This window comes from Ochotona curzoniae, unplaced genomic scaffold (assembly GCF_017591425.1).
Source record: "Ochotona curzoniae isolate NIBS_2020 unplaced genomic scaffold, NIBS_Ocur_1.0 contig_3498, whole genome shotgun sequence".
In the NCBI taxonomy this organism is placed as follows: Eukaryota; Metazoa; Chordata; class Mammalia; order Lagomorpha; family Ochotonidae; genus Ochotona; species Ochotona curzoniae.
The window spans coordinates 6,888,624-6,910,041 of record NW_024465885.1 but is presented as its reverse complement, the minus strand read 5'-3'; the positions used below and the strand labels follow the sequence as shown (position 1 = coordinate 6,910,041).

The 21,418-nt window shown below is 40.4% G+C and overlaps 1 protein-coding gene across 7 annotated transcripts in view; it reads right to left on the bottom strand.

The window, feature by feature from the left end:
• Positions 1-20,686, bottom strand: part of CD47 (CD47 molecule) — a 52,063-nt gene extending 31,377 nt beyond the window's left edge. For 6 of the 7 annotated variants that reach the window (XM_040980518.1, XM_040980519.1, XM_040980520.1 and 3 more), the window contains exons 1-2: positions 20,511-20,686; positions 7,093-7,443 (exon numbers count right to left, since the gene is read on the bottom strand). In XM_040980518.1, the coding sequence (XP_040836452.1) occupies positions 7,093-7,443; positions 20,511-20,556 (397 nt within the window). In that variant the 5' untranslated portion in view covers positions 20,557-20,686. Of the gene's footprint in view, positions 1-7,092; positions 7,444-11,141; positions 11,209-20,510 lie in introns of those variants that run through there. The other variant, XM_040980523.1, reaches the window with a different exon arrangement.
• Positions 20,687-21,418: the final 732 nt, after the last annotated feature.

The following is a 21,418-nucleotide window of genomic DNA, read 5'->3' as shown; positions in this document are numbered from 1 at the left end:
TATCCACAACAGAGGAGCCCTTGATTTCCCCCACACCAACTCTGGAACAGTTAGCTTGTTCATGGAAAATGAGGCTTTGCAGATTGATACTATCTATGTTAAGTAACATGAGGGGCTTTAGGTTATTAAATAATCTGCTATTAAGTGGGCCACGTGTTACTTATATGGTGCAAATATTGCCATAATCCCATACAAAGGACACTGAGATAAAAAGACTTCAAACAGGATTTGTTAAGAACTTTAGAATTAAGTTTGATTGTATCTTACAAACCAATAACACCATCATTTTGGTAATGAAATTTCTTCTCTAATAATAAAGCCAACTGAATGCTCTGAAAGCATTTTGAAATTGTCCTGTGAGGGAGGCGGGAAATGGGTGGTTTGAGAAGCACTTGCAAATATTGCCCAAAGGGAGCACTGGCATTCCTCCAAACCTCACACTCGTCACAGGAAGCCCTGAATGCCCTGCCCTGAGAATCAGCACATGAGGAACTTCACCCCAAACTGACAGCCACATATTTCTTGTGCTAAGCTGATAATGCTGACCCTGGCAAAATGCTTACATTAATCCCCAGAATATAACATTATAAACCCTATCTTAGATATGTCAGCTTTCCAGAACCGAGTGTTTCAGCCTATTCACAGTAGACACTCAATACATTGGCTTTTGGAGGTTCCTATGGTTCAAGGACAGTTCAGAAAGTAGAAAACTGTAGGTATGCTCCAAGAGAGAGACATTGCTAGATACTTAAAACTAAAATCTTAATTTCCAACTGAATACTCTAACATCTTTCCATACAAAAGAGAATCCTCTTCAATACAGGCTAAAATCGTACCAGGAAAAATATTTGTGAATTATGCTTAGTTTTTGTATAATGCCCAAAAGACCTGGCAAAAGCTCTATGAATTGATGACTGATTAATCGATTTATTTTTCCTATTCACTTCTCCTATGACTTTGAGATGTGTGTGCAAGAATTCTTCAAATCCTCATGATTATCATATGGAGGATTATTAACTCCTCCTGGCGGAGAAAGCCCAGGCACAGGGAAGTCAAGATCTTAAGCATACTTCAGTGTCATGTCCTACATGTCTTGACACCTGCCACATCAGTGTCTCCCCTACATCTCCCCTCTTAATTCTCCTCATTTTAATAATTATAACTCTACTTCTCTACTTGCTCAGGCCAAAAACCTTGGAGTTCCCTATCCTGAATCATTGGTTTCTCTCACATTCTACATCTAAACAGATATCAAATCCTCCTGGCTCTACCTTCTAATTACAACCACTGTCTGACCTTGTGTTAAAGACAAGGTAATAATGACAAGTCTCTCTAATGGGCTCTATTGTATATAATAAAACAAAGGTCCATAAACATATATTAAAAGTCCATTATGAGGAGTTCTCCCTTCCGATACTTGAAGGTCTGCAATGAACAGGACAGTATGACCTTGAGCTTGGGGGAGGGAAAAGACCTCTAGGGAGAGGAACTGGAATTGATGAACCTTTGGAGAAAAGAAACAGATGACAAAGGAACAGCAAAGTCAAAGAGCAAGAGAAGGCCACAATGACTGGAATTCAATGAGGGAAAATCAGAAAAGAGCCAGCCAGGGTCTTTATGGTGCGTTACAGAAGCATGGATTTTATTCCAAGAGCAAGGGGAGCCTTCAAATAAGGAAGATAGGAAGACCTGACTCATAAAATCTTCTTTGGCATCCATGTAGAGAATTGATCACAGAGAAGCAGAACTTGTCAGAAAGGTACAACAGCAATCAGATTGTGGAGGTCAGAGATGTCAACAAAGGCAGCCCTGAGCTGTTTACTTGCCACATCTAAGCAAGTAGCAGAGAGCTGCTGCCAGGGACGGTGGTTAGAACGGAGATACTGAAACCCTGAGTACTGGCAGAAGAAACTGAAACGTCTTATCATACAGAAGATTGAACCAAGGAGAAAGTATGCAGCTCTCTGGGTGAGTGAGAAATTACAAGGAAACAAATGTTGGCTGGACTAAAGAACTGCAACTGCCTCATATCTGCAAACGTTTGGGAAGTATCAGAGTGTCGCCATACCAAACCTTAAGATAAAAATGTTTGAATGGTCACCTTCCTGGTGCAGGACAGAAGTAATCTGTCAATTTTATAATGAGAGAGACTAGATGATTACAAGATTCTATGCAAAAATCATGAGCTAAAAGAGGACATTTCACTGACTGTGGGATTACTGAATAAAATATATTATTATCTATGTGACTCTTAAATGGAGCTTGTCAGTATCACATGTGAGTTTATTCAGGCTTCATATACTCTCCCCTTTCACTTCCATTCCAACATTTTAACACTTTCCCTGACAGAAAGTATGCAAGGATATAGAGCTACTTGTAAAATTCTCAGTTGAAACCACCATGGGAAACTTCTGCCAGAGTCATCTCATGTCATGGGCATGAAAGTGTGACCTTTCTGTCTAATTTGTTATAGTGGGAAATCTTCGAGACCAGTGAATTGGATATTTAAGAACCATCCAAGATTCTAATGTTTTATGTGAAACTACTACTCGCATGCCTATTAAGCTACCAATTAGTTACACCGAATTGCAGGATGATGTTAAATTTTGCTCCTCAAGGGGAGAGTGAGACAAGCTACTTCTCCAAGATCCCTTTTAGATCTGTGGTTCTAGTGCATAAAAAAGGAACAGTGCCTAAATATGGACTAAGAACAGTATTTGATGTTTTTCTCTCTCAGCATTCAGAAAGATAACCCAAAGGCAATCACACCCTACTCCACACAAGGTGCAGATAATAACTGTTTCTAACTCTGCCCTAATTCCTGATCAGGTGGATTGGCTCCCAGGAAATAAACTTCTTACTGGAAAGGCAAAAAGGGACATTAAGAATGTGTAGCCTGTGCATGGCTGTTTAAAATTTTTCTTCTAAACCAAAGTGTTATTTTTACCTATGAATTTAGTTAACTTACCTCTGTACAAAAATGGGACAACCAGCAAAAAGGGCCCACTATGTATGTCTCTCCTTTAAACATATACATGCACACCCCTATAAACAGGGAACACTAGCTTCCCCAGGAGATAATCACAACAAAATTTATGCACTAAAATAAAACCATTTTTGTACAGTGTGATTAAAGATTGCAATGACATTTTTAACCTGCTGATTAGCTATACTCCTCAGTTGTTTAATCAAATCCACAATACCAAGGTGGCCCCCAAATCCTGCTGTTCAATACAATTTGTGCAATGCATCCCCTTTATGGGCCAGTGAGACACAAAATGCATTGGGTTTCATTCCCAAGTTGGTGTCATGTCACCTGGATAAGGAAATTTGCTGGTATAAAGTCCTCAATCAGGTGCTTTAAGAAAGGGTAGATTATCCTTAGGTAGACAGAGCTGCCCTTTAATTAAATGATCCTCTAAGAGTGTCTAGATTCTTCCTGGCAAGATAATTTAATATATGAGAGGGACTCAGCAATATCTTCCCTTACTGGTTCTGAGTACGTAAGGAGCCATGAGGCAAAGAATGCTTGCACCCCCTAGGAATTGAGAGAAGTCCCTGACAGACACTCAGCAAAGAAACCTCAGTCCTGTAATCACAGGGAATAGGATTCTGCCATGATTTTGTGAGTCTGCAAGAGCACTCAAAACCCAGGTGAGAACAAAGCCTGGCCAACAGATCTCAGTCGCACCATGATCAGTTTTAGGTTGCTCTGTTTATAATTATTCATGACAGAACACTAGAAAACTAATCTAAGGATAGTACAGTGTCTTTGTGTCACAGTTAGGAACTGAGTGTGCATCATTCATGGAACTGGAAACTGTTGAACATGAACTGACTGTTTTAACCAGAACTAAAGTTTACAGACTTACAGAAAAATGAATTTTAAGCTTCATTTCTTAAATATCATCAATAGAAACATTAATGACTGGTTTTATAACTACTATTATTTATATTTAGTGTCTGGTTATTTACAATGACTTTTTTACAGGAAGCATAGGCCATGATGGTAAGGGTACCTTATTTCTGAAGCCAGGGAGATTTAGTTAAAATCTTGGCTATGACTCTGATCCTTTCTTTGGATTCCTCATTTGGTAAATAGTAAAAGATCCATTCACTCTCCTACAGTTTTTAAAAAGTTCACAGGACACATCGTACAGGACACAGGACACATGTACATCAGACATGGACTCCAACAGATATTAGAAACATAAAATTATTTTAGAGTTTTCATGTATTCAAACAGATGGCCCAAAAGAAATGGATGGGGTTGGAGTAAAAAGAATGGTCACCATCACCCACATCCATTAGTGCAATACAACTTTTACGAGCAATTTCTATTCCTCGTTTATACGTATATTTGAAAGAAAAAAGCACAATGTAATAAACATAATTTTTAATGACTAAATCCCCAAAACACACATGATGGGAAAGTGCCATTAAAAAGTTACATTACTGACAGGAAGAGTATATAAGTTCCTTGAAAACTAAGCATATACATGCCATGTAATTTAGTAATTGTTGAATGTACACCACAGAAATGGAAACTATGTCTACACAGAAACCTATTCCACAGCTTCACTTGTAATAGCCCCAAATGGAAAAAAATAAACAACCTCAAAGGTCATATCTTGAGTGATTTCACTTATGTAAAATTGACAAAATGACAAAATTATGTAAAATTGACAAAATGACAAAATGACAAAATAGATGGAAAGTAAGTTCTTGCCAGATTATGGACGGGGAGAGTTACAAGGCTTGACAACGAAAGGCTGGCATGAGGGAAATGGCTGGGTTGGTGGCATATGTCTATATCCTGATTGTAATGCTAATCATACAGCCATACAAGTGGTTAAAATCATAGGGAACCACACACACACTGCTCTGGTTTTCTAACACTATGATGTATTTATATAAGAGTTAACACATGCGGAAGACTGAGGGAAGGGCACACAGCAACTCTCCTCCACTCGTCCTGTGAATTATAACCTTTCTTTTTTTTTTCAAAAAAAAATCTCATATAAAACCAAGTATCTTAAACTGCTGGTGACATTTTCTATACATCTTCATAATGAAACAATGTGCTCCTGTTTTAATGACCCAAATAGGAACTTTAGCTCAAATTTTCAACAATATTTTGAGAACAAAGATGAAAATGTCACACACAAACCTATAAGTGTCTTTTCCAATTATCTTCATTTTTTATCTTCTGATTACCAGTATGCTCTCAATGATTTACACCACCTCAAATCATTGTTTTCCCATGGCTTGTTCTTTCATTCCCATGAGATCACATGACCATAGAACAATTTCAACTAGGTATTATGTTATCTGACTCCAGTGAATTCTAGTGCACATGACTGGAAAGAGCTCTCCTACAAAGCATACACGAAAAAAACAACAAAAATTCTTTAGCCCATCTTACATCAGTGGTAAAAGTTACATTAAATAAGATTTATGAGCAAGAGAGCCTTTCTAAACTTCCTTTCCTACTGAGCCATGCCCTGTCCAGTCCTCTTCCATCAAGCCCAGTAACTTGAAAATCTAGTTTAATACAGAAACATTCCAGGAAAACACACATTGGTTTCCAAAGATCTTGTGCACATGAATTCTTGTTATACTTGATAGGATATATAAATGTAAACATCTATTTTCATCTCCCTTGTGGATAGGAGAAAACGTGGACTCAGTGAAGCACCTGTTCAGGATCACAGATGTGAAAATCAGATTGCTAAATAAGGTCTGTGATTCAGATCTCTCCTTTCCCAACCCTAAGCAATGGCAACATGTTTCATCAAACTAACCACTCATTCCCAATCCAGTAACACGAATTTTCTAACATTAAAAGCTAGAGTTGTAGGTGGCAAAGAGAGGATCCAATTAAACCATTTGATTCCATTTGGAGCAGAGGTTCTCAAAGCATAGTCAATCCCAAGATCAATAACACGCCTGGTTATTTTAAATATAGCTTTCAAAATGTAAAGTCAGAATGTGTGTGTGTGTCTGTGTGTGTGTGGCTGACAAGAAACATAATGAAAGCAGACTTTTTTTCTTAACTTCAGCTAACATTACTGCTTAGTATAACTTACCAATACACTTCTGTGAAAAATAGTAGAAGCACAGCATTGTAGATAAGTCTGAACTGCAAGTAAAGCAAATTAGATCACTATCCCTCCCATAGCTAAGGAAATGAGCATCAAAGTATAACCAGACCCAAGAAGCTTCTAAGTATCACCCATGATAACCTGACATTTAATCTCCTGATTTTCTTGCTAACCTATTCTTTCCTATGGGCACATAGCCAGGATTTGCCAACCAGTGATTCATATATAAGGTTTAAAAAATTAAATTATTCCAAAAATAATAGGAAAGAATCCTGAAAATCTTGTGAAAGAAAGTGCTTCTGATGGCAGCAGATAACTGCCAAGCCCAAGTAACAGAGTTCCTACACATTTGAAACACATGCAATATACTAATACAAAACATTAAATGAATTTTACTGTGAAAAAGGGACAATAACTATGACAGAACATGTGATCTTAAAGCTGATAAACCCTGCAACACATGTTACGTGTTAGACATTTTTTGATGCAAAGGCATTCCCAGCCATATTTTGTCCCCTTTCCAACAGGATCAGATTGTAGAGGGACAAACAAAAAGGAAGCTATTATAGAAGTCTTAATGTCTCAGTCTGGCTTCTGTTGCTGTTAAAAGAAAACTCTAGCTTGGTTGATTTAATAAAAAGAGTTGATTTCAGCTTATGGTTCTGAAGATCAGAAAATCCAGGAGTAGGAACCCCATCTGCTACTTCTCTGTTGAGGTCTCTGTGCTGTTCTAACTTGGCAGAGTGGTAGGAGGGAAAGCAAATGTGTGGGAATGAGGCAAACTAGGAGGGGAGAGTCATCGTGCAACCCACTCGAGATAACTGACTCACTCTTGGGAGAATTAACCCATTCCCTTGAGAAAGGCACTGGTCCCTGTTAATGACTTAATCATCTCTACAGGATGCACCTCTCCACCCTGCCACAGAGGCGACCAAATTTCAACATGAATTTCAGAGGTCACAAATCAGAGTCAAACCATAGCACTTACCAACACGGTATTTCAGATCCACAGTTGTTTCACCTTCTCTGCTTAATTCTGTTACTTCACATGTGTAATTTCCCAGAACAGCATCATGCTTATCCATCTTCAAAGAGGCATCCCCTTTTACTAATTCCGAAACTGCGATTTTTGCACTTGAAAAGTTAGTTTCAGCTACAGTAGACTTATTCTGTCCTCCATCATAGATGAAAATGTATTTTCCTTTAAATTTCCACTTGACAAACATTTCTTTAGTGCTCTGGGCCTCCACGTTTGTAACAAAGCATGGGATGACAACAGTTTCATTGCAAAAGGTAAATTCTACAGATTTGGTTTTGTTAAATATTAGCTGAGCTGAACCTGGGAAATAAAAATAAAAATAATTCATTAGTCACAGAATTTTATACGATCTTAGTACAAATCCTTACCACAAACAGCAATACTTTAGCTGTTTACTTATGCAGTGTAGCAGTGAAGCCCACTCCCCAGGTAAAAAGCAGAAACAAATCATTTCAGTATTAACTTGTATGGCTAGTACACAAGAATATAATTTTTCTTTATTTGCTTTCAGTGATACAAAGTATACAGGTATCTTGGGAATAAATTTAGCAACTGTGACAGAACATTCAGGTGTAGCATTTGACATTTGATGCTCTGAAATAATCATTTCTGCTTACTACTGCTCATACCATGGGACAATGCTGAACAGAGAACCAAACCAAAATTATACTGAGTCTCAATTTCTATATCCTCTTCTAAACAGAAGTTGCTAAAACGATAAGAAATGTATCTTCACCCCATGCTGCATTTCCCAAAAATGTGGTAGGATCTGTGTACTATACAAACAGAATGAATCAAATCACATGTTTCCACTATGATGGAAAGCCTAAGAAAACTAACAAGAAAAAAAAAATTCTCTGTGGCTATTTTTCCACTGCAGAATACAGATAGCAATAGACATTTGTATGCAACTGTACAGAGGATGAGACGCAACTGAATGGCATGTTCCCACTCTCAATGTTTCACTGAATCTGCAGAACAATCATTCCCACGTTTATTACAGTTATTTCTCCAAGAAGTCATAAATCATTCAAAAACCCAAGGAACCAATTAAAACCAAGTGCAGGTATGGCTAAGTAAAGTAATTTTAGCAACTCGTCTCAATAAGATAATTTTTTTTTTGCTTGAAAATAGAGCAGTTGGATAAGTAAATACAACCACTCACTACTCAAGCACAAGAATGTGGAGCGGTTCTAACTGTCTTCCATAATCTTCTGTCACTTCTCTACTCTTTCATCCACAGAGTTAGTTGATGCATACCTCAAACATCAAAGTGCTGCCACAATAGCCTGGTGGCTAAATCTTTGCCTTGCATGTACCAGGATCCCATATGGGCACCGGTTCATGTCCCAGTTGCTCTGCTTCCATTCCAGCTCCCCGCTTGTGGCCTGGGAAAGCAGTGGAAGATGGCCCAAAGCCTTGGGACCCTGCACCCGTGTGGGAGACCTGAAAGAAGCTCCTGGCCTCAGATCACTCAACTCTGGTCCTTGTGGCTACTTTAGGAGTGAACTAGCAGATGAAGACCTTTCTCTGTCTCTCGTTCTCTCTGTAAACCTGCCTTTCCAATAAAAATAAATAAACCTTTTTTAAAAAAGCAAAGCACTAATAAACACAAATAAATTATCAACTTTGTAAATAGTTTATTCTTAAGATTTCTTCCTTCTATGTGAATCAGAATAAAAATCAGAAGTATAGGATTTCACTGTTTTAAAAACACAATTATTATCCAATAAATGCCCAAAAAAATGACTGCAAGGATGTATGGGAGAACATGAAATGGATAACTAAAAACTTTCTGAGTACAAATTCTATTTCTGCCTTTTGTTGTTATGTGAGCTTAAACAACACACTTTCCTATGCCTTGGCTTACCTAGCACGTAAGAGGATCGAGAAAGAATACTTAGCCCAGAATTGGGTGATTATCAAGGATAAAAGTTACAAAATACAGGTATGCAGGCCATTGTTCTGTAAAGAGTACTATGCTTAAAATGTGGGGAAAAGCTAAAACCCAGGCAATATGACATTTTAGGATAAAGAGCTGGACCTTCTCTGGCTGCTACAAATTATGTTATGTTGGTGAATTTGTAGCCTGACCCAACCCTGTAGATATCCAGAGTTCACTTTTTCTGTTGGCTACATTTTTAGCACCCTAAACAGAGAGAAGCTCCAAGAAGATCATGGACTTGCTATTGAATTTCTCAAAACTTTGGGGTTGCAAATTGTTTTCTCTGATACAGAAGCAGTTTTAGGGAGAGACTACATTATACAGGGTGGGAGTAAAAAGATGATAATAATGTTGGAATTAAAAGGAAAGCAAGCATGATGGACAAAAAGATGACGTGCTGTCCTTTCAATGGAGTATTAGGCATTATCTAGCTGATCCTCTGGGTTATCCTATTCTATAGGGGCCTGTGTCTTCTACTGACATTGGGCTATTTTACAGTTTGTAAGCTGTAGGAAATTGATGGTAATGCAAATGATTGTTAACCACAGAGATACAGATAATTTTTGTGTGTGTAATTGATTTCCACCTAGAGGAAAATAAGATTCTAAAAAATTACATTTTACAGCCTTGGGGATATTGACCAGTTTTGCATTTATCAGAAATCTCAGTATTCCTGATTGCCTTATTGTATCTATTCCTCTCATTTCAAAAAAACTCATTTTGCTTTCTTGCTGATTTGTTTTCTAATGAATGAGTGAAATGCAATCTTTGACTGATATTCATTTAGTATTTGTGTGAGTCATTTACAAAATCTTAAAACTGTATTTGTATGGTGATTTAAAAACTACCTTTTCTTTAAGAAATATACAAGTGAAAGCTCAGCTTTCCTGAGGACAGAAGTGGTTGGTAAACATTCTACAACTTTTTTTTCAAGGATTTATGTGTTGGGAAGACAGAATGACAGAGAAAAAGAGAGACAGACATACACACATAAAATGAGAGAGAAAGAGAGATTTCCAATCCATTAGTTTACTCCTCAAGTTCCCATGACAGCTGGGGCTGGACCAGGCCAAAGCCAGGAGCCAGGAACTGCAGCTGGACCTCCAACATGGATGGCAGGAATCCAAATACTTGGGTCATCATCAGCTTCCTTCCAGACACACTGGCAGGAATCTGGATCAGAAGCAGAGTAGCTGGGACTTAAACTAGGCAATTAACATAGGATGCAGCTGTCTTGTACATCAGCTTAACCAGCTGCATCATAATGTCACCTCCACACTTTAACTATGTTTAGAAAATGAATTTATTAAGAAATATAGAAAACTCCAATTACACTGCAATTCTTGTTGTTTATAGCAGAAACAATTTAAGCAAAATAAACACTGTCAGTCAAATTCAAAGAAAAACCATCCTGGATAAACCATAATCTAAATAACCTTTGCACTAATAATTAATAAATTAAGGCAGTAAAAAAAAAAATCACTCCAGCTGCCAACTACAATATTATCCTCCACAAACAGGTACCAAAAAAAAAAAAAAAAAGACTAAGCAGTAAAATTATCTGACTTAGAGTTTCTTTCAGCTAATCACTAATGAAACAGAAAACTGAAGGGAAGATCTCAAATATAGGAAACAAAGTGTTGGGCACTGGGTGTGGCGTGCTAATCTGACACTAGAGATGCCTGCCTTCCACACTGCAGTCCGGCAGAGGTAGTCTCCAGCCAGCACCTTGGCAGGAAGTATGTGAACTTGGGGCCCTTGTGACAAACTGGGGGGCCCAGAATGATGCAGGCATTTGGAGAGTGACAAAGTGGTTGGAAGCATTCTTTCTGCCTGCCCACCCTTCTCTCTCACTCTCACTTCAGCTCTGCCTTTGAAATATATACATGGAACACAGGTAACTGACTTGGATAAGAAAATTCTGAATAAGTAAAATATTTTTATAGTAGTCTAAGCCAGGAATGAGGAGATACTTTGAACTAAAACCGATAAAAGCGTTACAATTAAATTTGAGCACATAAATTATCCTCTATGAAATGGAAAGATACTGGACCTTGCAGGCTTTGGAAGCAGGCCAGGGACCCAAATGGCTACGTAGGTGAGAGATGATTTTATCCATTGCAGTCATAACATACAAGTCAGGTACAGATATGTTTGAAAAAGAACTCAACACTTGTCAAGAATTACCTGACATGAAACATTGTGATGGGATGTGAAGAAAGAAACCATATTATTAAAAAAAAAAAAGCAGATGGAAAAAAATTGGTTTGTATGGTCAAAAGTATTTGTTAAATCTGCAATAATGAGATATTATAACTGCAATGTGCTAAGGCTTAAAACAAACACAAACAAACAAACAAAAAACACCAACAGCAAAAAGACTTAAAGAGTGTAGAATGGATTCTCTTGCAGGAATTTACAATGCTGATCTGAGTTCTAAGTGTCCTATGGACACAATGCTCAGCTCTGCAGGAGCAGAGAAGTCATCACTCCACCAGATTTTGAAGATTTCTTTTGTTTCCAGGGAACAGATGATTGTCACTGTGAGCACCGATCCAGTTCCCAATCTTACATGCTTCCACATGTTCCATGGAAATCTCTTTGGCCTCCAATCCTCTACTCTCCAAAAGAGCTGCTGTATAATCAAGTTGAATCCTTCCCAGAAATGAGATGTTTGCAACACTTCTCCCCTATGGATCTCACTTTAAACCAAGTAGTCCCGGGCTTTTCCTTCTGCTTCCCCATTTTCAGAAATGAACCCCTTCACCCGAGAGCTAATTTCCATTCCTGCCTCCACACCCACCCATCTCCTCAGGGACTCACCCCATGATCAGTCAGTCACCCATATCCTGCATTTATGAAGTAATTGATTTGTGGGAACTGACACAGTACAAAAAACCAAATTAACCCTAAGTGATACTGACATTTTTGGACGTGATTAGTATTTGGAGTCACTGTCTACACTTCTGAGGAACAGTGGGGTTTTTCCTGCTTAGTGGATATTGAAACCTGCACCTGATGGAGCGTTAAGGCTGTGACTGTGAAGCGAACAGAAAGTACACCATTGTAAAAAATTAAAAGAGAGAGAAGATTAGGAAGGACAGTGAATGTGGGCAGGAAGGAGGATGGCATGGAAAGTATCATTATGCTCATAAGTGAGTACTGTGAAATATATGAAATGCTCACTTCATATAAATTAGCTAAAATGTAAAAATGAGAAAGAAAACAGCTTGGAATATTTACCAGCTTTAATCAACTCACATATGCATGTCTTTGTTTCTAATGCACCATATAAATATTTGTAACCTAGGTCCTTTCCCTCTTACCCTGCTTTTCACTACCATAGCTGTTGTCAAAATCACCAGCAAGCTCTTCTGGAACATCACACATGCACCACTCACTCATTTGCTGTCTTGACTTCTCTACAGTTCCAAAGAACTTTCGTGCTGTGTCCCTTGTCCTCCAAGGCATCTCATGGTGGTGAATTTCTTCTTGCATTATCCACCTATACTAAGTCTTTTTTCTGCTTTCAAATTCATTGATCATTTTAAAGGGTTTTTTCATCCTTTTTAATTTTTGACAATCTTTTTTTTTTTAAAGATTTATTTTTATTATTTTTTATTGGAAAGGCGGATATACAGAGAGGAGAGACAGAGAGGAAGATCTTCCGTCCGATGATTCACTCCCCAAGTGAGCGCAACGGGCCGATACTATGCCGATCCGAAGCCAGGAGCCTCTTCCGGGTCTCCCACGCGGGTGCAGGGTCCCAAAGCCTTGGGCTGTCCTCGACTGCTTTCCCGGGCCACAGGCAGGGAGCTGGAAGGGAAGCGAGGCTGCCGGGATTAGAACCGGCGCCCATATGGGATCCCGGGCGTGCAAGGCGAGGACTTAACCACTTGCGCCACCGCGCCGGGCCCAGACAATCTTTACATAGTTAATTAGGGCAAAAAGGTTCAAAGGCTACAGGGTAGTGGGTAAGACTATTATTTCCACATTGACTTTTTCGTGTATCTGGGGAAAAGGGGGAGATAAATGCAGAAGCCCCATCCTGTCTCCCACCCATCCCAGGTCCCTGATGTGGGGCATGCTCCAAAGGTCTTGTTCAAGTGGTTTTGGTAGTTCAGCAGTTCTGAATTGCTGTCACTTTCACCATTCCAAGCACGATGAGGTCGTTGAAGAATCCACTGATTGACATAGTCCATTGTGGAGTCTCCGTTTGCCTGGTTTTTCACTGCCAACATATGGCTGAGGTAGTTGAATGACCTGTCCTCTATCAATTTAAAGTTTTGTGTTGCTAAGGGCTTCCCATCACACTCCCTGACCAAGTACTCTTCCTTAACCCCTCCTGCACAAGTGCTTCTTTTACTGAACTAAACCCACCTTTTTCCTAAACTGCAGGGTTTTGACAAACAGTTGATTTGTGTGATTTCTACTTAGATTATGACAGTGATCTCAAAGTTACAAGCCCAAACACCTATTTGTGCCTTCTCTCTGCTCCACCCAAATCTTCACTTCCCTAAAGTATTTTCTATTATCTACCAGTTGCCCAGACTTGGGCCTGGACATCATACTTGATCTTCCCCTTCTTTTAAGTGATGGAGAACTTTTCCTATGAGCAAAATTTATTTAATGTTCCTATACCCAACGTCACTAAATGAATGAATCAGATAGTCATTTTTTTTCCTCTGAACTATCGCCATACTCTCCTAACAGGTTCCCTATTTCTAACCTCAATGTTTCGTCATCAGCATCAATGTACTTTCCACAGTTCCCAAAAGGACTACCCTAATTGCAAATGTGCATGCCTTTCTCTAATGTAACACCACTCTTCTCCTTTTCAAGCTAAATCCTAAGTACACTAATACGAAATGCAAACCAGATCCTTTTAGCCTTACTTCTGTATCCCATCATTTCCAAAGTGAGCTTCAGTGACAATGACCTTTTTCAAAATTCCATGGCTGAGCCCAGCACAATAACGTGGTGGTTAAGGTCGTTGCCTTGAACACGCCAGGATCCCATATGGATGCCGGTTCTAATCCTGGCAGCCCCACTCCCTATCCACCTCCCTGCTTGTGGCCTAGAAGAGCAGTTGAGGACAGCCCAAAGACTTGGACCAATGCACCCACGTGGGAGACTCAGAAGAAGCTCCTGGCTCCTGGCTTTGGAATGGCTCAGCTCCTACTGTTGCAGCAGTAGGAATTATTGGACAGAAAATCATCCTCTCTGTCTCTCTTCTTCTCTGTATATTTGCCTTTCTAATAAAAAATGAATAAATCTTAAAAAAAAATTCCATGGCTAGGCACATTTTGTTCCTACAGCAGAAAGAAGTCTATACTCATTATTGGTTATACAGAGTTTGAACAGTTAAAAGCACATGCTTGGGTGTCATATCCTGGCTCAAGACTCAGCTCAATTATTTCATAGCTGGAGAATCTCCTGACCTTAACTTCATCATCTATGAAAAGAGTGTCAGTAGTGACAGTTTATACCACATACAGCATTTGTTAAGACTGAATTAGTTAAATGAATATGAAACTCTTATTGGACAACCTTTCCCATGTATAAAAAGTGTTCAATAAATTGCAGCCAAAAGTTTGCTAATATTTATTCTACTGGTAAAGCACAACTGAGTTATTCCAGTGCCCTCTGTACCACCGCTTAACTGCATTTGTCCCCTCCTTATTGTTTCCACTACCTCTGTCCATGTGCTATAACTTACTATCATACATTACAATCGCTGTTTTACTTTCACTGGTCTCTATGTTAAGTTCAGAAAGTATAATAATGAATGTCTCATTTGTGTTCCCCAAGAGCAAAAAAATTAGGATTTAATGAATATTTTCTCAATGTAAAAGTTTAAGGTATGAATGACAAGGAAAGAAAAATCTCAATAGCACACAGGAGAGAATTCACTGTTCTCACAAAATATTCCAAAAGAATGCTCCAGTTTCTTTCACAGATCTGAGTACAAAATCATGAAGCCATATATAAAATAAAATAAAATACATATTTTTACAATGAAAATAAACTCAAGACAACTGCATGACTGGATAGAAGTTTGCCTAAAAATCACATGAAAGTATCTACGATCTACCTATACAGTGTTTCAACTGGGTCTTACAGGATGACTATAAATGTATGGAAAGGGCTCTGTAGATAAACAAGCAATGTTTCTAAAGGAATGAAGAAAATGGATAACAAAGAAAACTATTCAGGTGAGCTGTCATGAGGCTGAAAAGAGGGTTAAGAAATACTAGCAAGACTTCCTGAATGTCAACAGAGAAATTCAAATCTGGTAGCATAAGCAATAGCAAACCACTCAGATGTATTTGTATTAAACAAAGCAACACTGACAGCAATATGGAACATGAATTAAGAGTAGGAAGGAAGAGGAGAGAGAGAGACAGAGAGAGAGATTGATTTGTTAAGACACAAAAGTAACAGTTTGGCTAAATGACTGGTGAGAAGGCCTGGAGACAACAGTAAAGAAGTAAATGCAAAGCTAACATTATTAACTAGACAGCTCATGGATTAATCGTAAACAGACTTGATGCTTAAGGGAGAATATTTCTTTGGCAGACTATGAAAGTATCTATAATACAGTGATATGAAGATGTCCAAAAGATCCTGCAATATATAAATTCATATTTAAGAATATAGATGAGAGCTTTTCATGAAGACTTGAAAACCACCAAGAATATAGCTAGAAATTGAAATTCTAAGCATAAATGATTAACCAGAGAAGTCTTGCAAAGCAAACAGAGCAGGTGGCAGAGGACAAAATCCTGCAGAGCACCAATAATTATGGAAGAAATCATTAAAGGGCAAAAAGTCAACAAAGTGAGATCAGCAAAAGAGGTAGCAAGGAATACCACTGTGGACATGAAGGGAGGGTCCTAATGTGAAAGAGGATGTAAAGTTTAATGGGCTAAACAATTTCTGAATGGAGATTACCATTAGCATCTTTGTCTGCAGCAATATCAACTGACTAGAGGGATCAGATGCTGAGGGAAAGTGAATCAGAAAAAAAGTGGTAAAGATGTTTTTTCAATAAATATAAGTTTGAGAAGGCAAAGAGAATGCCAAAATTAACAGCATGGGAAACTGGGATATTTTAAAATTCTGTTGAAGTCTTCTCCCTTTTAAGCATAGTAGTAAAGCCAATCATGTCTACAAGGTAATGGAAATTAACCAAGGAAGCAGGAATGGTCTAAGGCACAAGACAGAACAGAGATGGTGGAGGTCTCCGAGAATGCTGGACATAAGAGAACAGTAGACAAGTTATCCTTTCCTTTGATTGATGAATACATGTCCTTCAGGAACTAGCTCAGGGAGAATAATACAAAGCATTAGAGATTAGTTTAGTGATGGTGGGAGGGAAGCTGTGGAAGCACAAACCACACACCACTATTTTTTGCAGTAGAGTAGGTAGTTAATCATCTACTCATAACGGATGTTCAGGGTTAGGGTGAGAAGGCCCAGCAGCCACTGAAGTAAATGGAGCAAAGCTCAAAAGGAAGGATGCCTGCCAGAAATGAATCCTACCAGTTTTTGCCATCAGATCTAACCCAAGCTATGAAGAACTACAGTTTTAAAACTGAATAGACTCCTATTAAACTATTGGACATATCTAGACAATGGGATGCTAGACTATATGACATCATCTGTACCAGCAATGTCGGGGCACACTTAAATAACAGACTGATGGACTTATGAGTGCTTATGAAAGATTATAGTATTGTAATAATATGGGGAAAATCAGTCATGGAGTGGAAATTTGGGGTGGAAGAGGGGAAATCCCAGACCCTATGGAATTGTACCATAAAATTTAAAAAATAGAATAGAATAAAGCAAAATAAAATAAATTAAACTGAATAGAATTAGGCTCAAAAAGGAGCTCTCGCAGCAGGATGTGGCTTCTCTGGAGACTGTAATGTAAGGTCGAAGTTAAAGTGCAGTATCCACAAATTATTTAATTCTTAGAGTAATCCCTATGCTTGGATTTGAAAGTGGATATCCTTCTATGAATGAAAGGAGTCAGCCTAGAATTAGTGGTGACAAGTTAAAGTCAGTAACATCCAGGTTAAACGTGGTAGCATTTTAAATATGTTTTCTACTACTGAGAGAAATTTTTTTTTAAAAAAAGTGTATATTCTAAGCTATACGTTAAGTGACCAAGAGGTATACAGTCTATGCCCAAGCAGGTGTTACAACATTCACACACAGGACAGGCTCATACTTGTTTGAAACGCAAAAGGCATTTGCAAAGCCTTTTGCCTTGCCTATACCATGAGTGTGGTATATATCCAAATATGCACAATCTCCTAATCTCAGCCTTAAGCCTGAGGGATGACTGAATCTGCTTCAAGTTGGTACTGAAATTCTCAAATTTCTATTTCCTGTTTTAATTCTATGTAACCACCAAAAGGTAAGATCCAGACTCTATTGTTAGTCCAGGTACATCAATATTGCTTCCTGGATGCTCTGTATCTTTTACTTTAGTGCTAGTAGGAAGTTAGCAAATTGATCCCATATATTATTCTCATATCATAGAGAAATATTTGCACTAGTATACAAGTGAAGGTTACCTTTCTGATAACCCAAGAGTGCATTAGACTGAGATGTAAGACTTAAAAACACAAGATGTTTTATCCTCTACAAAAAATTATAATAGCCAAAAACCTAAACAGCAGCTAAATGGTTATCTGAAAATCTTACCACACCCCAAAAATAACATATTAAAAACAATGCCTATAGTCACCATAGCAGAATTCACAGTAAGAAACACACTTTATTTTGATCATTTATATTAGATTTAGAACATTTATCAATTTTAGAGCAGAGCATCTATTTTTCATCTTTAGAACCTGCTCTTTGAAATCTCCTTTAGCAACTGAGTAGAAAACCAAAGACATCTGCCAAAACAGAGATGACAGTATGAGCAAGTGTCCTAAGGGTTGACATTTAGCATAATGCTTTAACACACTGTCTTGGCCCCATAAATAAGGACGTGTAAGTGGGCATTTCCTTCGCAGGATAGTATCTTGTGTTTAGACATAATATACTCCTCACCAAAAAAAAATTTTTTAATTTTAAAAAGTCAAAACATTACTAGACTTAGACAACAAAAATAATACGCATTTCTAAAGATGTTATCATGGATACCTCTAATTTAAAAGACCCTTTTTGAAAGAAGAAAAATCGTTCAACCACTAAGCATACTGTCACTAATTTAAGGTTTTTCTTTCTGCTTTTGTTTTGTGTTTTACTAGTTAATGAATACAACTGGCACTCCTAAATGGGAAGTGGGGGCAAGACAGGAGCATAATTGTGTCCACATCTTGTAGGTCATAATGGCTTGAAGTTGGTCTGAGACCGAATGAAAAGAATATCAAATCATATCTTTTTCACAAAGGTCACTAAAACTGTCGTAGATACCAGGAAACGGTCTCTGGTCACAGTGCATCAGAAACGAAAATGAAAGCAAAATCAAACTTGAGAACAAACGAATGTACAAAGCCATGCACTCCTCGCTCGACAGGCTGCCTTTTGCCTCCCCAACCTATGGTCTACATCTCACTGTGCTCAGAGACTGTTAACATCTCTTGCTATAGGGCCTCTTGAAGCTACATGTTAAGCATACAAACATCCATTTTATCTAATGAGAAACAAAAACTTCCTGTTTTATATTCAACACTTAACACAAGTATGTGAAGCTTGCCTTTTTTTTAGGCTAATAAGTTACAATAACATGCCATAAACTGTGAATACTATGAGGCTGTAGGAACTATGTATAAAATGAGCTCTAAGTAACATGAATCTGAACCATTCTGTAAGAATACCTAACAGAATCCTTGTCTCTCAAGTACCATTCCAGCGGTCCTCTCTAATCTACCTGAAAATAGGCTCCCGTTCCTAACTAGTGCAGGGTTCACACTTCGTGCTACACTGCTGAGTCTTGCAGCGGAGGGCCTGAATTAGTGATGTTATGTTCCATACTGATACCCGGCTTGCTAGGAAGGTTCTGATGAGACAACAGGTATCTGAGAGCAGCAATTATTTTAGCTACTGTGAATGATCGTGATGGCAGCAAGCATACTAAAGACAATGACAGGGAACATCAACCATTTAGATAATAGAAGTCGGGATTATCACCAGCTCCAACCTCCAAGGAGGTTTGGGGAGGGGGCAGTGCTGCTCAGGCATCTAGCAAACAGCTCCAAGTCAGACCTTTATGAATGGCATACCGAGGCTAATCAATTTAAAATCGAATTAACTTAGCACTCTAGGGTAGCGTCGCTGTTTCCTGGTCCTTATACTCAATTCTGAATCTTACAAAGTTCACAAAAGGCTCCTTACATACAACGTGACAGACGGACTGTGCAGACCCAAGAAAATCCTTATTGCTTCCTCAGTTTTTACAAACGAAGCACATTTAAAAAAAAAAAAAAAGGTAAGGAAAGAAAGAAAGAATAAGGGAAAAAATAAAGAGAGCGAAATGGATTCCAGAAGCTCTAGGGGCAGAGGGCAAAAGCCTTTCGGTGCTGAAAGACACCAAATCCCACTGTGCAGCACGTGTGTTTTAACCTGAGGTTACTGTCTTCATTTTTCAGGCAAAATATGGGTAACTTTATAAACGGGTTGACCATGTAGAGAGGGGAAACTTTAAGATGCAATCTGGAATGTGGTTTTAATACCCTCTGCTGGGGCGTGGGACGTTACGAGAAGGAAGAGTTTCGAGGAAGCTTGTTTTTAGGATTAAAAACAAAACAGAAAACACAAGGCCAGGAGATTATCATGCTTCAACGTCGGGTGGAAACGAAACTTAACCTTCTCCTTTGCTTCCCTTTAGCTTCGCGGTGCATGTAGCAGAAATCCCCTCTGGCTGACTTGGCCAGAGTGCGCACTTCCCCCTCCAGAGGCCAGGGGGCCCTCCCAGTCTCCATGCTCCAATCCCTAGAGCATTTACGTACAGAGGAGCGGGTGCGAAACAGGGGCTCCCCGACCACTGCCACCCCCTTTCCTCCAGCCGCTCGGTTTTGCAAGCTGCGCCGTTTGGAGTCATCTGAGGCGCATGCATTCAGAGGTGGCGAACGGGGCGGGAGCGGGGGAGGGAAGGAGCCCCTTCTCACTCACGGGGGAGGGGAGAGGAACGGAATCAGAGAGAGAGACAGAGAGAGAGGAGAGAGAAAGAAAGAGAGAGAGAGACAGAGAGAGAGGGAGAGAAAGCGAGAGAGAGAGAGAAAGAGAGAGAAGGGGATCCCGGTTCCCCGGGAGCTCTTCCACGTCCGCACTCCAAGCACCCCCGACCACCCTTGGCGGGCTCCCCCGGGTGGCGCGGGTACATCTCCCACGGTTTGCGGGGGCGCCCGCAGGGACGCAGAGAGACACAAGCCAGGGCTGGGACCCAGAAGCCACTCACCGCAGCACGCCGAGCCCAGCAACAGCGCCGCCACCAAAGGCCACATCTCCGCGCCACCGGGGGTCGCCGCCGCCGCAGGTGTCTGGAGAAGCCGCTGCCGCCTCCTCGCATGCAAGACCGGCCGCCGCCAACAGTCACAGGCACCACCAACAGCCCAGGCAGCCCGGCCGCGCGCACGCTCGCTCCCGCCGCCGCCGCTCCCCCGCACGCGCGCGCCACGCACTCGCGCTCCGCCCCGCGCCGCGCCGCCCTCCCCACGCCGGGGGTTGGGTCCTTGGTGCTGCCCACTGCGCCGCAGCCCACAGCCCGCGCCTGGGCGTGGCGAGCGGGGCTGGCGGGTTCCTTCGCGCGGCTCCCACCTCCGCACGCCGGGTCCAAGTCATTGTGCCACGTCCCCCCTCCACCGGAGATTCACGGTCCACCCTCCACGTTTCCTCCCCGGGCTTCACTGCCACCCTCACGCTTCGGGACGCCAGGCGCTGCGCACTGCGACCTCGGAGCCGCAGCCCCCACCAGCCTAGGGGCTTCGCCTCCTCCTTGGGTCCCTAAGCCAGCCAGCGCGCCCCCGGGCGTGTTCACCACTCTCACCGCGCCCCGGGCGTAGCCTAGTTTCGGGGATCTCACACCCTCAGGCTGAGATCAGCGAGCCCAGGGGCGCCACCCTGGGGCCAGGCCCTGCCACCCACTCTCCCCTCGCCAGCTGCGCTCCGTTGGCGGGCTGCGCTTCCTTCTTTCACACTTTGTTTTTCAGTGTTTTATTGTCAGCGTAGGGTTAATCGAACAAGTTCCATTTCGGTGGTAAACAGCTTTAAATGTGGTGAGCACTGAGCTTGGTTCTCCAGGGCACCGTGTGCAGGCTTCTGCAACCCTTTGGGTATATGGACTGCTTGAAAAACGGGTTCAAAAAT